General features: G+C 46.1%; 1 protein-coding gene across 4 annotated transcripts in view; it reads left to right on the top strand.

Moving 5' to 3' along the window:
• The window catches only part of LOC147024172 (tyrosine-protein kinase receptor Tie-1-like), a 145,113-nt gene that overhangs the window by 53,833 nt on the left and 74,659 nt on the right, over positions 1-16,621 (top strand). For 3 of the 4 annotated variants that reach the window (XM_085883826.1, XM_085883825.1, XM_085883824.1), the window contains exons 8-11: positions 457-653; positions 784-934; positions 2,670-2,834; positions 7,502-7,948. In XM_085883826.1, coding sequence (XP_085739952.1) covers positions 457-653; positions 784-934; positions 2,670-2,834; positions 7,502-7,948 — 960 coding nt within the window. The remainder of the gene's footprint in view (positions 1-456; positions 654-783; positions 935-2,669; positions 2,835-7,501; positions 7,949-16,621) is intronic. The other variant, XM_085883827.1, reaches the window with a different exon arrangement.

The raw sequence follows: 16,621 nt of genomic DNA, 5'->3' as shown, positions 1-16,621 counted from the left end.
AACTGGCTGTCATACCTTATCTTAAGAAAAACATGTTCAGCTGATTATCTCTTCTCCTGATGTGATCTTGAGGAATTAAGTGACATCCTGTTGTTGCTATCGTTCAGAAAACGGTAAAATGTGTGCCGCTTCTGCGATTGAAGTTTACTTGATGTCACGTATGAATTGATCCAAAGTGACTGAAATTGAGTTTTAATTGCTTGATGATCTGGTGAACAAGGGTGTTACTTTTACCATATTTACCACAATAGCTATGTGGGTTCAAGGTTGTCCTATAATTCAAGAGTGGCTCAAATAGTTATCCTGGCTCTTAGCTGGAGGAAATATCTCAGACATTCATAGAGCTTGGGATGCCTGAAAATATAAATGAAGGAATATGTAACTTCAAAATTTTATTTCCTATTTTTTCAAACATGCTTCCTGAAATGTACATCTCTGCCTTTCATCCCATCCTAGGCACACTCCGTGCTCCTTCCATCTTGAGTGTCTCAACCACGGTGGAGACAAATCTGGGCCAAGATGCTCATTTGGAGTGCTTGGCTACAGGCTGGCCACTGCCAGTCCATGGAGACATAGTCTTCATGCCTCCTGGGAAACCATCTTTACTCTTCACATCTCCACCAAGGAATCGCATACCAGGAGCTCATTTAGGGGTATGAGAAATCAGAGGATTTGCAAGGAAGGATGCATGAGAGTACACATGGAGGTATATGGAGACTGACAAATTAATTTCAATTCAATTAATATAATTATTTGCACTCATTATATCTTCCCTCTCTCCAGCCCCGACACCCAGTCACAAATATGTACGTGAACAAGACACTCACCTCCATAAATCTGGGTCACGCCCAGTCAAGCGATGCTGGGGAATGGACATGCCGAGTACGCACGCATGCTGGTTCAGCCCATCACTCTTTCTACGTCGATGTCAGAGGTGCAAGCTAATGGGATTTTCTTTTTCGATAATGTTTTTGCATTCATCTATCTAATATATCATAAGTCATGGAATATATTGTTGCGGCCACGGGTACCGAGACACCAGCTTGTCACTCAGGGGGGTTAATCCCCGGTTGTCCTCGAAAGAGCCGGACCTGGGGCCACCGCTCACAATTAACGTTGTGGTACGGTGGGTTGTTTTAAAACCACGAACGCCACGCAGTCAACCACGAGTTTCAGTGTCCACCGTCTAATTATTCTGTTTAACTAGAGGTCACGTGGTTACCTGAGTGGGAGCGCGCCCTTGGTAAAGCACCAATGTTATCTGATTAGATTTTAATTAGGGCGGCCGAGCGTTTTAACCGCCGGTGCATGCCGACTATTTTTGGTCAAATCTGTGGTAATTACCTCCCAGTCTATCTTGGTTCGGACAATGCTCGACTAATAGAAGGAAAGGACAAACACGGACAGGTTGGAAATCGACAAATGATTTATTAATAAAATAAATAAATAAATAAAAAGAACTTTATTTTCTGAGGTAAATAAAGAATAAATTTCAAAGCTAAATCAATCAAAATGCCAGGAAAGAGACAAAGAGCAGATGCTTATTGGGGGTTGAGTTACAGCTAAACACAGACATGGGTACCCAACAGATCATTCAGGGGGAGGGAAAGAATCGTCTCGCTCACCAGAAAGTCGTCCGTGAAGTGAAAACGTCCTGAAATGCGTGTGTGCGTGTCACGTCCGTCGCCAGCACACAGCTTTGCCATGCACCCTCTCGCGAACAGCCTTGAACGCCAGTCGAAGTCTGAAGGGCACCAGGATCATCCGTCGCGGGTTTAGACCCTGGTGTTGTTGGTGACCGACCCGTGCCTCACTTGTTGGCGGCGCTACTCACACCCACACGCGCACCACACGCTCGCTTCCTTCTCCTCTTGTGCGCTTCTCGTTCTCTTCTCCCTCCCCGGCTTTCTTTCGCCTCAGAACGGACCTCCATTCGTTTTTATATCTGTGGGCCGTCTCCGCAGGCACAGTCCGCCCCAAGCTCACCCCGCCCCACTTGCGCACACGGTTACCATGACGACCCGTGCACTCTCAAAAAAAAGGCGGGTGTCGGAGCTCGTGAAAGAACGTTGCTGAGGAAAAATGAGGGTGGGGTTCAGAGCTCGTGAAATAAATGTGTGTAAATGTGTCTGTCGTAAAGAAAAAAAAGCTTCCCATAAGAGAGGGGATCTATCCTTTACCCTTCTCAACGCATCACATTCAAGATCCCATTAGACACGGGGATGGGACTAATCTGAACATGCATTTGAGGAAATAACTGTCGGAGGACCTGGATGTGTGGATGCATTCATCAGACCGGATTCTGAAATCCGTAACAATATCATACATCATAAGCCTAAACTTTGTATACAAAAAAAAAGATCTCACTTAATTATTTCAGGGAGGTGGTTTGACACCTCATCTTGTTGACGTATTGTGCCAGCCTCCACGTTCTGGTTGACTTAATGACCTCAGGTCAATCGTGGCTGTGATCGTGGAACAATCCTTTGAAAAGAATGTCACTCGCATCCCCATGACCAAAAAAAACAATGCGGCTATTCGGTGATAGAATACAACCTTATGATGTTCTAATAGGTGGGATTTAAAATGGCCATCTTTGGGAGGCATTAATCTGAACCCTTCCAGAAATTCATGCAGACTTAATACTTTGATTCCTCCCATTTGTCCAGTTCCCCCAATCCCTAAACAGTCTCCTGAGGTCCACGGGAATGGACCTGGAAAACTCAAAGTCTTCCTAAGAGTTGAGCCATATTTTGGGGATGGCCCCATAACATCCATCCAGCTGGAGTATCGTTCTGAGGAGGAGACATCCACTGGTTGGGCGACAATGGATGGTAATCTTTTGTTTTTATTGAGTTTCATGAACAAATCATTCGACATTAATGCCTCATGGTTCTTTGATTTTATCATCAGATGTGCCATGAAGTACACAGGATGTTCCATCACAAATGTGCACAATTTCTTGTAAAAAATATTACACAACTAGAACAGCTCTTGGTGGAGTGCATACCTCCACCAGGCTGAACAGTTTACGCTTTGTAACCCACTGATAGGCCGGATCTGCATCCGGCCATGAACCAAGATTTTATCGGCTTGTTCTTGTCACCTACCCTACTCATCCACCAAGTTTTTTTTTTCATAACTCGTCCACAACATTTTGAAATATCGGGCTATATATTGTTTTTGGCCTCATCTCTTAATGGTAAAGAATCAATTTAACAATTAAAAAAATTCTCAGATCCGAATCTTCACCAAAATCTAACCAATTTGGCCGTGTCACACTTGTCCATCAGGTTTTGTCTGAATCTGTCCATAACTTTTTGAGATATCCTGCTCACAAACAGATTACCTCAACCTGATTAGATCATGGCAGTGATTGACTCAATTCTGCAATTATTTATTCACCGTCGTCGGGAATTGCAAGAGGTGCAACCAGCAGAATATGTACATAGAGTAAGCTTTGTCGTTTTTCCTTTTATTAAGTGCACTGACATTTCCTTCCTCACTCTAAACCATTACTTAAGAAGTTTTATTCACCAATTAATTGATTATTACCGGCTTCTTTTTACTTTCTTCTTTACATAAAATGAACAATTAAACATCAACTGCAACTTCAGAGAATTTTACCATAATTAGTTACCATAATTTTACCATAATTACCATAATTTTACCATAATAATGCACCCATGTTTCATCCAGCTTTTTATGAAATGAAATGGGATATGATGTTTCAATGTGGATGTAATCTGATGTGGGCACAAAATACATGTGATGCGACATTTATCCCTCAGACCGGCAAGCCGCAGCTTCTTCGATCTCTGCAGATCGGGATGAAATCAGAAATTGGTCCAACACGTGGAACATGTCTTTCAATCCTGACAAATCTCACACTCTCACTATGTCGCTCCGAAAGGACCGTTTGGAACCCCCTCCCCCCATATACTTTCTCAACAATCCTCTTGAAGAAGTCCTTTCATTCAAGCTTCTGGGTCTCACTATCTGCCATGATCTTTCCTGGGAAAGCCACATTTCCAACCTGGCCTCCAAAGCCAGTCGCCGACTGGGAATCCTCCGTTGTGCAAAGTCCTTCCTCGGCCCACCTGAGCTCCTGACCACATACAAAGCTTTCGTCAACAGCCTGATGGAGTACTGCTCTCCCCTCAGGGCTGGTGCTCCTGCCTCTCACCTTTCTTCACACTGCGGAAACCAAGGTATTTAGGATCATTGGCATCTCCCACGATGAGGCTGAGTCTTCGGGTATCTCACTCTCTCACTGCAAGCAGGTCGGTGGTCTTTATGTCTTCTCCCATCTCCTCTCTGGTCTCGCCTCCTCACCACCCCCACCCCCTGCTCTGTCTGCGATATGTCCCCCCCCTTATTCCACAGGGCGCTCAAGTTCCACCAACAACCCCCTTCTGGTAAAACTACCAAAATCACGAATCACTGTTCACCTTCACTCTTTCATTCCTCCTTTTCCCCGCCTTTGGAATAAACTCTCTAACTCTGTTCAATCCCATTCTTCCCTCCAGGCCTTCAAAACAGTTGTTCACCAGCACCTATTATCTTCCCCCATCCAAAACCTCGATCTTTTTTACCCCCATTAATCCACCCCAAACCCACCTCCTTCGAATTCCCTGCTTTCCTTCCCAAAAGTCCCTGTAATGTCCATCTTGTATACCCCATGTTCCCCACCCTATTCCTCTCCCTTCCACAGATCTCCTAATGTCTCTGTTCCCCACTGTTTTGTCCTTCCCTTTCCCGCCCCTCTTGTCTCATGCCCCCCTTGATGTGTGTTTTGTGTTAACTCTCATATGAGCTTCGACAATGCATACAAAAAAAAAATGGGTATTGATACCCAACCTGTTTAGTGTTCTCATCTGAGTATTTCAGGTTCAACTCCCAAATACTATCTCTTTTTCTACAACGGTTCTTCCAATTCATGGCAACATACACTGACATCTACTAATGTTCTTGTCCTGCATTTATGTCCAGGTTCCTCCATGATTTTTAGACCAGTACAGAACAACATTGTCCGTTTCTTTTTTTTCTTTTCACTGTAAAAGTGAAAGTTTTTGTTGTAGAATGAAGTACTTGATAAATTTTCCTTTTTATGTAACCAGGGTTTATTGGAAGTAAAGGATAGGGGTGTGACCCTCTCAAATATGTATCATTATTAACAAGGAGAAAAGACATAAAATGTAATAGCCCCGTGGTTTTAGTAATTTTGCTATACGGAGTTAAATGGCTGGCCCATATTTAAAAGATTTATATGTATCCATAACTGACTTGAGCGGTCATGTGACATGGAAGATTGCATACGATTGGGCAAGATCGCACAAGTCACAAAATGGCCGCCAGTCAGCCATCTTGGATCGGATCTCAAAAAACAATGACGTGCATATGTAATAAATCATTCATAATCTGTTTGCCAAGTTTGAACAAGATCGGTAAATGCATGTCCGAGAAATGGTTGAAGATTTATTCAACACCGGGTTTTTTTACAACTGAAATGGCCGCCAATCTATCAGTCAGCCATCTTTGGTCAGATCACAAAATAAAGTGAGGTCTATGTGCATGCCATCCTGCACCACACTTGTGCCAACTTTGAACAAAATCAGACCATGCATGTTCAATAAATGGCTGGGGACATGTTTAAGTAACAAAATGCTGCCAGTCGGCCATATTGGATCTGATTTTGAAAAATAAATGATATGCATATGTAAACCATCATATGTTGTCTTTTTGCCAAGTTTGAAGAAAATCCGTCTATACATATCCAAGATATGGCTGCAGAAGGATGGACAGATGGACACAGACGGATGAGACCCAATCCTTAAGCTGCCGTTTCGGAGTAACTCCAACATGGGCTAATAATTAATCTATCTCCTGATGAGAGCTGTCTTGTCTGGATTCGTTTCACAACCCGATTATACGAGGTGTGTTCAAAAAGTATCCAACCTTAATTTTTTGTGCGTAAACAAATGAAGCTAGGGAGGCGTGGTTTGGTGCACATATGTAGGCGATCCTAATCCATATGCGTGAATATTTTCCCGCCTGCAGAAGCTGTCAGTCGCCGACAGACCGCCGATGAGTGAGGAAGTGTAAGTGAGCGCCGTCGGATTTTCGTTTTTGACAAAATGATGGAAAAACTCGAACAATGCTACTGCATCAAATTTTTTGTAAAGCTTGACGATTCCCAAGTGGAAACGATCCGCAAGATTCAACAGGCTTTCGGGAACGAAGCAATGGGCTCCACACAGATAAAAGAGTGGTACAACCGCTTCAAAGATGGTCGCACATCAGTGGAAAGTGAAGCACGTTCTGGTAGGCCCTCAACATCCCGAAATGAGATCGTCATTGACCAAGTGAGGATCCTGCTGATGCAGGATCGTCAAATCACGATCAGAGAACTTGCAGACGAGGCCGGCGTCAGCATTGCATCCGTTCATTCCATTGTGACTGAGGATTTGGACTTAAGGAGAATCTCAGCGAAGTTCGTGCCAAAGCTGCGAACGATCGAGCAGAAGCAACTCCGTTTGGAGATCGCACAGGACAAGCTGGAGACTGTGAACAGCGATCCCAACTTCTTCAACACAGTGATCACTGGCGATGAGACCACAGTGATCCGTCATTTTGTCAAAAACGAAAATCCGACGGCGCTCACTTACACTTCCTCACTCATCGGCGGTCTGTCGATGACAGCTTCTGCAGGCGAGAAAATATTAATGCATACGGATTAGGATCGCCTACATATGTGCACCAAACCACCCCTCCCAAGCTTCATTTGTTTACGCACGAAAAATTAAGGTTGGATACTTTTTGAACACACCTCGTATACTGTGTGATTATTGTTTCACACACAGAGCGCCACTGTGTCCTTGGATGTCTGGTTGAATAAATAATATTACTGTACTCCATATACATACCTATAAACTCTTAGGTTACTGAGTGGTTTCTTCTTTTTGATCTTTTTGATTGTCTTAAAATTATTTTAACTTTCTTCATTGTCTTCTCCATGTGTTGATCAAAGAAGTTGTCATGCACATGCTTCATTACTTTCCTTAAAAGGAAAACTGATGCCATTTTGGGTGAAAACAAATGTGAAAACATTTTTAATATTTTGCATGAATTTATTTCTTATCGAGCTTTGCCCTGCGCCCTCCGTGCCATTTTTCATTTTATCGATGATAACATGTGTTGACATCAGCAGCTGCAGTAGGATTCATGCCGATCTATTTGCAGTTTCCTTTTATACCTGTGGCCTTTCTTTGTCAGGCACACTTCATATTGTGCAGGAAGGTTAGGATGCAGATGCAGTTGCAGTGTAGCCAAATAAGCCAAAAGGATTTTTCATATGTTATTTTATAATCTTTTGTTTCCTGCAACCCATTTTAATCCCTTAATGGATGATCCACTCAATCTTAAATTGTCAGTTTTGCTAAAAGCATATTGAAACAAATAAATATTGTTATCCTACATCATTGTTTTTCACTATTGTCAGCCACAGGACAGCCATGGGTGCTACTAAGTGGTCTACAAGCATCCACAAATTACAGCCTCCGTGTCATTCTTTCACGTCCTGGGCCTGGAGGGAAAGGTCAACCAGGACCACTGTCCCTGGGGCACACAGCTTGTTTGCCCGTGCCCCCATCACCTCGGATTACCAATGTCACAATTCAAGGCAGAACCACGGTGTCTGTTAATTGGATTCCCTCTAAGCATGAGGAGGGTTTGAGAAAGCCGGGCAAAGCTGGCTACCGTGTGCGGGTGCGACGTGGGGATGACAAGAAACTTGTGAAAGTGAGCACACTGCCCTCTGTCTTCGCTTCCACCTGGGAATCATCAGATTTAGAGCATGGAAAGGAATACATCTTGGAGGTGGTCGGGTACAGTTGTGACATTGAGGGGTCACCCTCTGAACCAATCAGCTTTTTTCTCAACGCTTCTGGTGAGACAATGTTTTTTAACTATAATTTGACGTTTGTAATATAAAAAGATAAACCTCCTTTGGTTAAATTTGGTGTCTCAGGAATCATTTATGAGCATGATTAAATGAAGGTGCAGGAAGGTGTTGAGAGGGATTGTTGTAACTTAATTTTGTTTCTTGATTAATTCCAGATCAATATAGTTTGCAAACTACACATGTGATAAACTGATATACATATACATATACATATACATATATATATATATATATATATATATATACACATTTTTTGCATATGTATATGTATATAAATATATGTAGATGTATACACTACCGGTCATAAGTTTTAGAACACCCCCATTTTTCCAGTTTTTACTGAAATATAAGCATTTCTAGTCCAGTGAATAACCTGAAATGGTACAAAGCTAAGTGGTAAACTACCAGAGGTTAACAAAAAAAGTTTAGGTTACCCAAAACTGAAAAATAATGTAAATTTCAGAGTTCTTAAAAAGGCCCTTTTCAGGGAACAAGTAATGGGTTAGCAACTGCAGCTGTTCTTCAGCAATGGAAGTAAATTATGCCTTGAAAGTTGATGCAAACAATTCCTACAGGTGTCCCAACTTTTGTTGATTAGTTACAAACCCTCTGTCTGTATAAAATCAGTGTTGGAACAGACTGTGGTGCTTCACCCCCTGAAGCATTATTTGGACAATATTGCACTGCAGGAAGACGTAAATTGCGATCATAATGGCAAGAAAAAGACAATTAACAAAGTAAGACAGACAGACCATTATAACCCTTAAAAGTGTAGGTCTTTCCTTCAGAGAAATTGCAAAGTAAGCCAAGGTGTCAGTGAGTCGATATGTATATATATGCATTTGTTGATGTATATAATATATATATATATATATATATATATATAAATATGAAAATATACTTGTATACACTAGTGCTGGCCCGTAGGTGCGTGCCCGTAGGTGCGTGCCAGTATGTGCAGCTTCGTTCCTTCGCTCTTGTAAATGACGACTGGATTGGGGCATTGTTTCAAATAGATCGGACCAACCGTATCATAAATAGCCATAACTTGGGAAACACCTGGGAAATATACTCAGGTCCCCAGCATCAATTGTGATGTCATATCAAACGAAGAAGAAGAATTGTGAAGCCCCCTCTCTCTCTCGCCCCCCCCCTCTCGCCCCCTCTCTCTCCCCCCGCTCCTCTCTTTTCCTCCTCCCTCCCCCTCTCTTGAATTGTGATGCCCTCTCTCTCTCTCACCCCCTCTCTCCCCCCCTCTCTCGCCCCCTCCTCTCTCAATGTATTCACAAATGTCTACCAAGCACAACAATTAATTCAAACCTTGGGAAACAGCTGAAGAACGATATCAAACCTTGAAAGGGCACATACTCAGGTCCCTAGCATCGATTGTGACGTCATACCAAAGGAAGAAGAAGAATTGTGACATCAATCGTGCAAAAAAAAATAAAAAACGACTGTGACGTCATGACGTCATAGCACCGTGTCCTGTCATTGGTTGACAGACGTTATTGGTCATTATTGGTTGACAGACAATATATAGGTCGTTATTGGTTGACAGACATTGGTCATTTTATCACGTTATTCTTTTTATTACTGCCAATTATTGTGCTATTATTATTAATATGCTGTTATCATTATTCTGAGATATCTTTGGGAAAAAATGGCATGGTAAGGTGGAACGACACTTCAGCTACGATATATATACACACACCTTTCCAACACTGAAAAAAGCAATAAAATGGCCGTAACTTGGGAACCGCTTGTCCAATTAATATCAAACCTTGAAAAAGCACATCCGTCGGTCCCCGGCAATATTCCTGGCAAGTTTCAATCAGATCGGACTGGCGGTTGTCGAGAAACGGCGGTCGCAGAGACAGAGAGACAGAGAGACAGACAGACAGACAGACAGACAGACACACACACACAGATTGCTGGAATTTGATAGATATGTATGTATGTGTATATATATATATATATATATATATATATATATATATATATATATATATATATATATATATATATATATATATATATATATATAGCAAGACCACGCTTAAAATCACCCCGATTAACTCGTTTAGTTTTAGCATCGTTTGAAATACATTCCTGTATCCAGTATAAAACCTGTTTTTCACACGTGTCATGAATGCTTTCAAATTGTATCTCTTAAGTTTTACATGCATCTCATGGCCTGAGGGCGAAACTATCTGCACTGCAAATCAAATTGCTTGTTATCGGTGCCCTCAAGTCATATTTTATATTGAATATGTAAAGCAGTGGAGTCCAGCTCTCAAGGCAAGTCTCAATACACTAAGCGAGTGACGTCACAGCGGAAGGTAAGGCTCCGCCATATTGAGTGGCAAAAAATCATGGCTTCCACGCACCACGTGTCACGCGAACTTCTGGGCTATTTCCATGGATCAGATGATATTTCTAAGAAGAGGTACTGCGAAAAACTGAAGCCGTGTGGTCTTAGTGAAGATCCTTATATTATTTAAAAGGATAAATGGACAACAGAAAGGAAATTTTGTCCTCAAATCGTTTTCCCCCGACATCTATGTTCACCTTGTTGAAACGCCGAGTCCTTACACTCAAGCCAGCCCGAAAGCCTTCACGAGTAGGGACGCTTACTCGGATTATGTCGCCGGGTTTGTTAGTGACATCATCTCGACGAAAGCCGACAAGAACTGTATTATCGTGAGGTAAAGGGTTAAGCCTGTTTTCTTTCATTTCACTATTATTGTATTATCGTTGTTGCTTGTTTTGTTCAGCAACCAGCGTCACTTTTTTTTTTAACCTGACTGCCATTTTATTTAATTTTATTTTACCATTTTATTTAATCTGCGATGTAATAGTAATAAGACAAGTTTCGAGGAAACACCTCAGAACTGTGCGCGTTCGACACAGCTGTTAGAAAGGCGATCTCGCCTGTCTCATCCTGTCAATAAAACAAGGGATATTATGCATTTTAATGATACAAATCAGACAATATTTCCGAACCACCGACTATTTAATACCAACTACTGAAATAACGTATCAGAAATTAGTTACATACCGGAGACAAAATGAAGGCTTCACAACCAGTCAGTCATGTTCGCCAGGCTGCCATTTTTCTCTGCTTAGAACCGATATCCAAAGATTCCGTCGGTCTACTTCGGCGGGAAAGCGGTAAAACTGCCCTCCAGAGCCTTCAGTATATCGCTGAGTACATCCCGGGGCACAACCACTCTTACCCATTTTCAGACAAATAAAATCAACGGTGTAGTTGAAGTGGAGACTGTCGGTTGTTATGGGCGTGGTAATACTTTCTTGCCACTCAATATGGCGGAGCTGCCACAGTCACGTGACCGGTGACGTCATCTGAATGAGGCCTGGATACACTTTTCAGGAATGTTACTTTTGGGACATGTAACGATTTGCTTTTAATGAAAACGCTTAAAAAGGTGCACAAATACGTCTAAGTAAAGCAAACACATCTCAGCGACACAAACGCATCATGCATTGCAAATTTTTTTTTTTTTTAAACCCATCGCACCATTTGAGTGACGCCACATCCGGCGCTCCACTGTAGAGTGTACCAGGTGCGGTGGGACGCAAGAAGCACGCGGGCCACCATCAACTCCGCTTTATTGCGCGACCAGAAGCACACTCTTCCCACCCCTAGCGGGCGAGGCATGATATACGAAAACCCAATCACGTGACACAGCACACTCCTCCCCTCGTAAAATGACCCGTCACATAACGAACGGATAATCACAACATAACCATCGGAAACCCATCAACACTCATAATCCTCCAAGTACCGCGGCCGCACCCTGACCCGCCTCGGACGGGCAGCGCCATCAGAAAGCCCAGGCTCAGACGCCTCCCGGCCCGGTCGAGGTGACACCCTCGCCGGACTCGCACTTTCCGCAACACCAGCTACCCCCGACTGCCCAGCCTGCTCGACGTCCCCGGGTAGGACAGCATCAGGCGAAGCCCCCCTCGGCGCCGGCCCAGCCAGCCCCGGCGATACAACGTCAGGTGCCGGCGACACTACCGGTGGGGGTCCCGCATCGTTCAGCTCGGGGAGGTGTGGGGGGTGTGACGCTGAACAGCGATCATGCATCTGGTCCACGTGCCGCTTCCACACATCCCCACCATCAGTCCGCACCATGCAATTCGCCGGCCCCAGCACCACAGAGACCACCGCCGGCACCCATTTGGAACCGTGGAAATAATCACGCACCATTACCCGCTGCCCCACCTCGAAGCTGCGCAGCCGCGTCGGACGCGACATCGCCCCACTCCCCGACCCTCCAGGTCGTAGCAAATCCAGCCTGGACCGCAAAGCCCGTCCATAGAGACGAATGGCAGGCGAATCACCCGTGACAGGATGAACTGCGTTCCTGTAATGGAGCAAAAAGACATCGACCACCGTCTGCACAGGTGCAACACCCCCCCTGCGCAAAGCCCGCTTCAACATCTTGACAAACGACTCAGCTTGGCCATTCGTCTCAGGATGATACGGTGCGGACCTTAGATGTCGAATACCATTCTGGCGCATAAACTCAACAAATACCCCCGCGATGAACTGCGGACCATTATCAGAGACCAGGATCTCCGGCAACCCTTTATTAGCAAAGATCGTCCGCAGCTTCTCCACTGTAATGTTTGCTGAAGTATGCTGCATTACTACAACCTCCGGCCATTTAGAGAATGCATCAATCACAATCAAAAACATCTTGCCATTAACCGGTCCCGCAAAATCTACATGGACCCTCTGCCAAGCTCGGTCTGGCACAGGCCAGAGACCCGAAGCTCGACGCGGGTTATCAGCATCTGTCTGGCACGTGGCGCAACGCTTAACCAACTGCTCAATTTCTTTGTCCAACCCCGGCCACCACAACAGGCTACGAGCAAGACTCTTGGTCTTCACGATGCCAAGGTGACTGACATGCAGTTCTTCCAAACACCGCTGCCTGAACCTCGGTGGAATCATGGTCCTCATTCCCCACATTACGCACCGTTGGACCAACGACAGCTCCGCTGCGCGTGACGTGAAAGGTTGAAATGCCGGTGTCGAAGGCAGATCGCTCCAATTCCCCGTAGAAATCGCCTGGACGACACGGGCAAGCACCGGATCACGAGCCGATTCCACCGCGTCCTGCCTGGCCGTGACCGGCCCGCTTTGGACCTGGTCCAGCGCGAACACATCGACCCGGTCGCCCAACTCAGACGCAGCTGGACCCTCCGCACATGGTAAGCGTGAGAGCCCGTCGCAGTTAGCATGCTTCTCGGTGCTTCGGAACTGAATATCATAATCGTAAGCACCCAGAAACAGACACCACCGCTGTATTTGCGCGGCTGCTAGCACCGGCACCCCGCGTTCGGGTCTCAGGATGAATTGAAGCGGTTTGTGATCCGTCTGTAAAGTGAAATGCCGCCCCAGCAGATATTGATGAAACCTCCGCACACCCCAGACGAGGCTGAGAGCCTCACGCTCAATCTGGGCATATCCGCGCTCTGCTGTGGACAGGGTCCGGGATGCAAAACAAACAGGCCGCTCGGAACCATCGTCCATCCTGTGGGAGAGCACTGCCCCAATGCCATATGCAGAGCTGTCGCATGCCAATAGGAGCGGACGCGCAGGCTCGTAGTGCACGAGGACCGTATCCTCTGTGAGCAGCCGCTTGACGCGGTCGAACGACGCCTGGTGTGCAGGCCCCCAAGCCCAGCGCTCGTCCTTCTTGAGCAACCGCGTTAACGGCGCAAGTTGTGAGCTGAGCCCGCGCACGAACCTTTGGTAATACTGGGCCATGCCAATGAACGAGCGCAGCTGCGTCTTGTCGCGAGGCGGTGGCATGCGCTGAATCGCCTCCACCTTCCGAGGACCTTTCAACAGCCCCTCCGGCGTGATGATGTGCCCGAGGTATTCCAAGCGCTGCTTGAGGAACGCGCACTTGTCCCTGTTTAAGCACAGGCCGCACGCTTCTAGCTTTGTCAGCACTCGGGCAATGTTCGCAAGATGCTCGTCCGCCGTTTTCCCCGCAATGAGCACATTGTCCAGGTAGGTCTGAGCGGGCAGGCCAATGCAAACCTGATGCATAGCTTTCTGCCACAAAGCTGGGGCCGAAGCAATCCCAAAACAGAGCCGGGTATATCGATAGAGTCCTTGACACGTGTTGATTGTTAAAAGCTCGCTACTCCCGGGATCCATCGGCAGGTGAAAATATGCATCACGCAGGTCTAGCTTCGTGAAGTATTGACTCCCTGCCAATCGCGCATATATCTCATCGATTGACGGCAGTGGATATTGCTCCACGCTGAGCCCTGGGTTAACCGTGGATTTGAAGTCCCCGCACAATCGGACGTCTCCATTCCGTTTCAGCACCGTGACAACCGGGGTGGCCCAATCTGAGCACGACACCCGTTCGATCACTCCACAGGCCTCCAGCCTATCCAGTTCACCCTTGACCTTGTCCCGCAGGGCATACGGCACCGGACGCGGTTTACAAAACCGAGGAACCACCCCCTCCTTCAAGAAGAGTTTCGCCTCCATGCCCTTGAGTTTTCCAAGGTCGTCGCTAAACAACCCTTGATGTCTTTGAAGAATCTCCTCCAACTGATCCTCCCACTGGCTCGGCACAGGTTGCACAAGGTTAACTGCGGCCCAGTCTAGCCTGATGCGGGTCATCCAATCTCGGCCGAGGAGAGACGGCCCCCTCCCCCGTACGACGTACACCCGAAGCGTGGCGACCTGGCCTTGGTACCGCACAGACACGTCTGCCATCCCGACTGGCGTTATCTTCTCGCGGGTGTACGTGAACAGCGAGAGGTTTGACCTGCTAAGCTTCAAGCCGTTGAGTCTACGCGCGGTCTGTTCGCCGATGAGCGACACCGCTGCTCCCGTATCGACCTGGAACGTGATCGGCGTTTCGTTCACTTTGACTTCCACCGTCATCGGGCGCGCCGTCGCCGGGCCAATTGAAAACAGGCTCAACAACGGCCGCTGGTTCCGCCCCGAGTCGCCTCGCACATCGCCGTCCACGACTTTAACGGTGGCCGACGCCCCACGGCACACACGCGCCAAATGACCCACCTTGTGACAATTTAAACACACGTTGCCTTTATACGGGCACGCACGGCGCAGGTGTCGACCTCCACATCCCAAGCATGTCCGCCGGGTCACCCCGCCGCACACGCAGCCGCGTGGCGACGTCCGACCCGCATCGAAGGTCGTGCGCGCGTCCCGGGGTGCTCGCGACCCTGCGTGGCCGGTGATGGCTCGAACATCCCCGCGAGTCTGCTCGACCGCTGTAGCCGTGCTGACCGCCGAGTTGAATGTAATGGCTTCATCCTTCAGCCGTAAAACCGCTGAAACCATTTTCGCATCTCGTAAACCAGCAATAAAACGATCTCTGAGCCGAGCTGACCGCTCCCCCGCCGGGAACTTGCAGGCCACGGAAGAATGCTTAATCCGCGCCACAAAATCAGCGACGCGTTCCTTTGCCCCTTTCGAGAGGCGATCGAACTGGAATCGAGCGAGCTGCAACGACTTCTCCGGTGCCATGTGTGCTTTCATTTTCTCCACAATGTCCCGAAACGCCAGCCCGTCATCCCTGGGCCTGTTCGGTGCCACTAAATCACCCAGCAGCCGATAATGCTCTGGCGAAAGCGAAACGAGCAAGATCGACTTCTGCTTGCTCTCGTCGACCACATCGTTCGCGTGGAAATAGCATTCCAATTGCTCCGAAAACAATTCGAAGTCGTCGCCGTCGAAAACGGGCATAAGTCTGTATTCAACCATCCTCGTCGCCAACTAGAGTGTACCAGGTGCGGTGGGACGCAAGAAGCACGCGGGCCAGCATCTACTCCACTTTATTGCGCGACCAGAAGCACACTCTTCCCACCCCTAGCGGGCGAGGCATGATATACGAAAACCCAATCACGTGACACAGCACACACTGTATTTCCATTCACCTCCCGGCACGTCATTGTATTATTGTACTGTACTTCCTTTTTCCTGTTCCAAAGTGACTGCAGTGTTAAATATGGCGTCAAAACGCCCAGCTAATGTTCATGTTGCGTCTGAAAGCAAAGTGTCTTGTAAAAGAATAACACTCTAGCAAAAAATGATAAGGCACTTTAATTATGATAATCAGGTGATATTTCATTTAATTCTGATAATGTGATATTTAATTAACTATGATAATAAGGTGATATTTCATTTAACTGTGATATTTAACTTAATTATGATAATAAGGTGATATCTTATTAACTATGATAAAGTGATATTTAATTTAATTATGATAAGGTGATATTTATCTATAATTCCAGGTGTGTGTGTGTGTGTGTGTGTGTGTGTGTTTTTGTGTGTGACCACCGTTTCTCGACAACCGCCCGTCCGATCTGATTGAAACTTGCCAGGAATATTGCCGGGGACCCGCGGATGTGCCTTTTCGAGGTTTGATATCAATCGGACGAGCGGTTCCAAAGTTGCGGCCATTTTATTGCTCTTTTCAGTGTTGGAAAGGTGTATATATCGCAGCTGAAGTGTCGTTCCACCTTATCATGCCATTTTTTTCCCAAAGATATCTCAGAATAATGATAACAGCATAATAATAATAATAATAATAATAATAATAATAGCACAATAATTGGCAGTAATAAAAA

Source organism: Eptatretus burgeri, chromosome 6, assembly GCF_056783735.1.
Source record: "Eptatretus burgeri isolate ZD-2024b chromosome 6, Ebu_testis_v1, whole genome shotgun sequence".
Lineage (NCBI taxonomy): Eukaryota > Metazoa > Chordata > Myxini > Myxiniformes > Myxinidae > Eptatretus > Eptatretus burgeri.
Note: the sequence above shows the minus strand (reverse complement) of the source record. Positions and strands in the feature narration are given on the sequence as shown.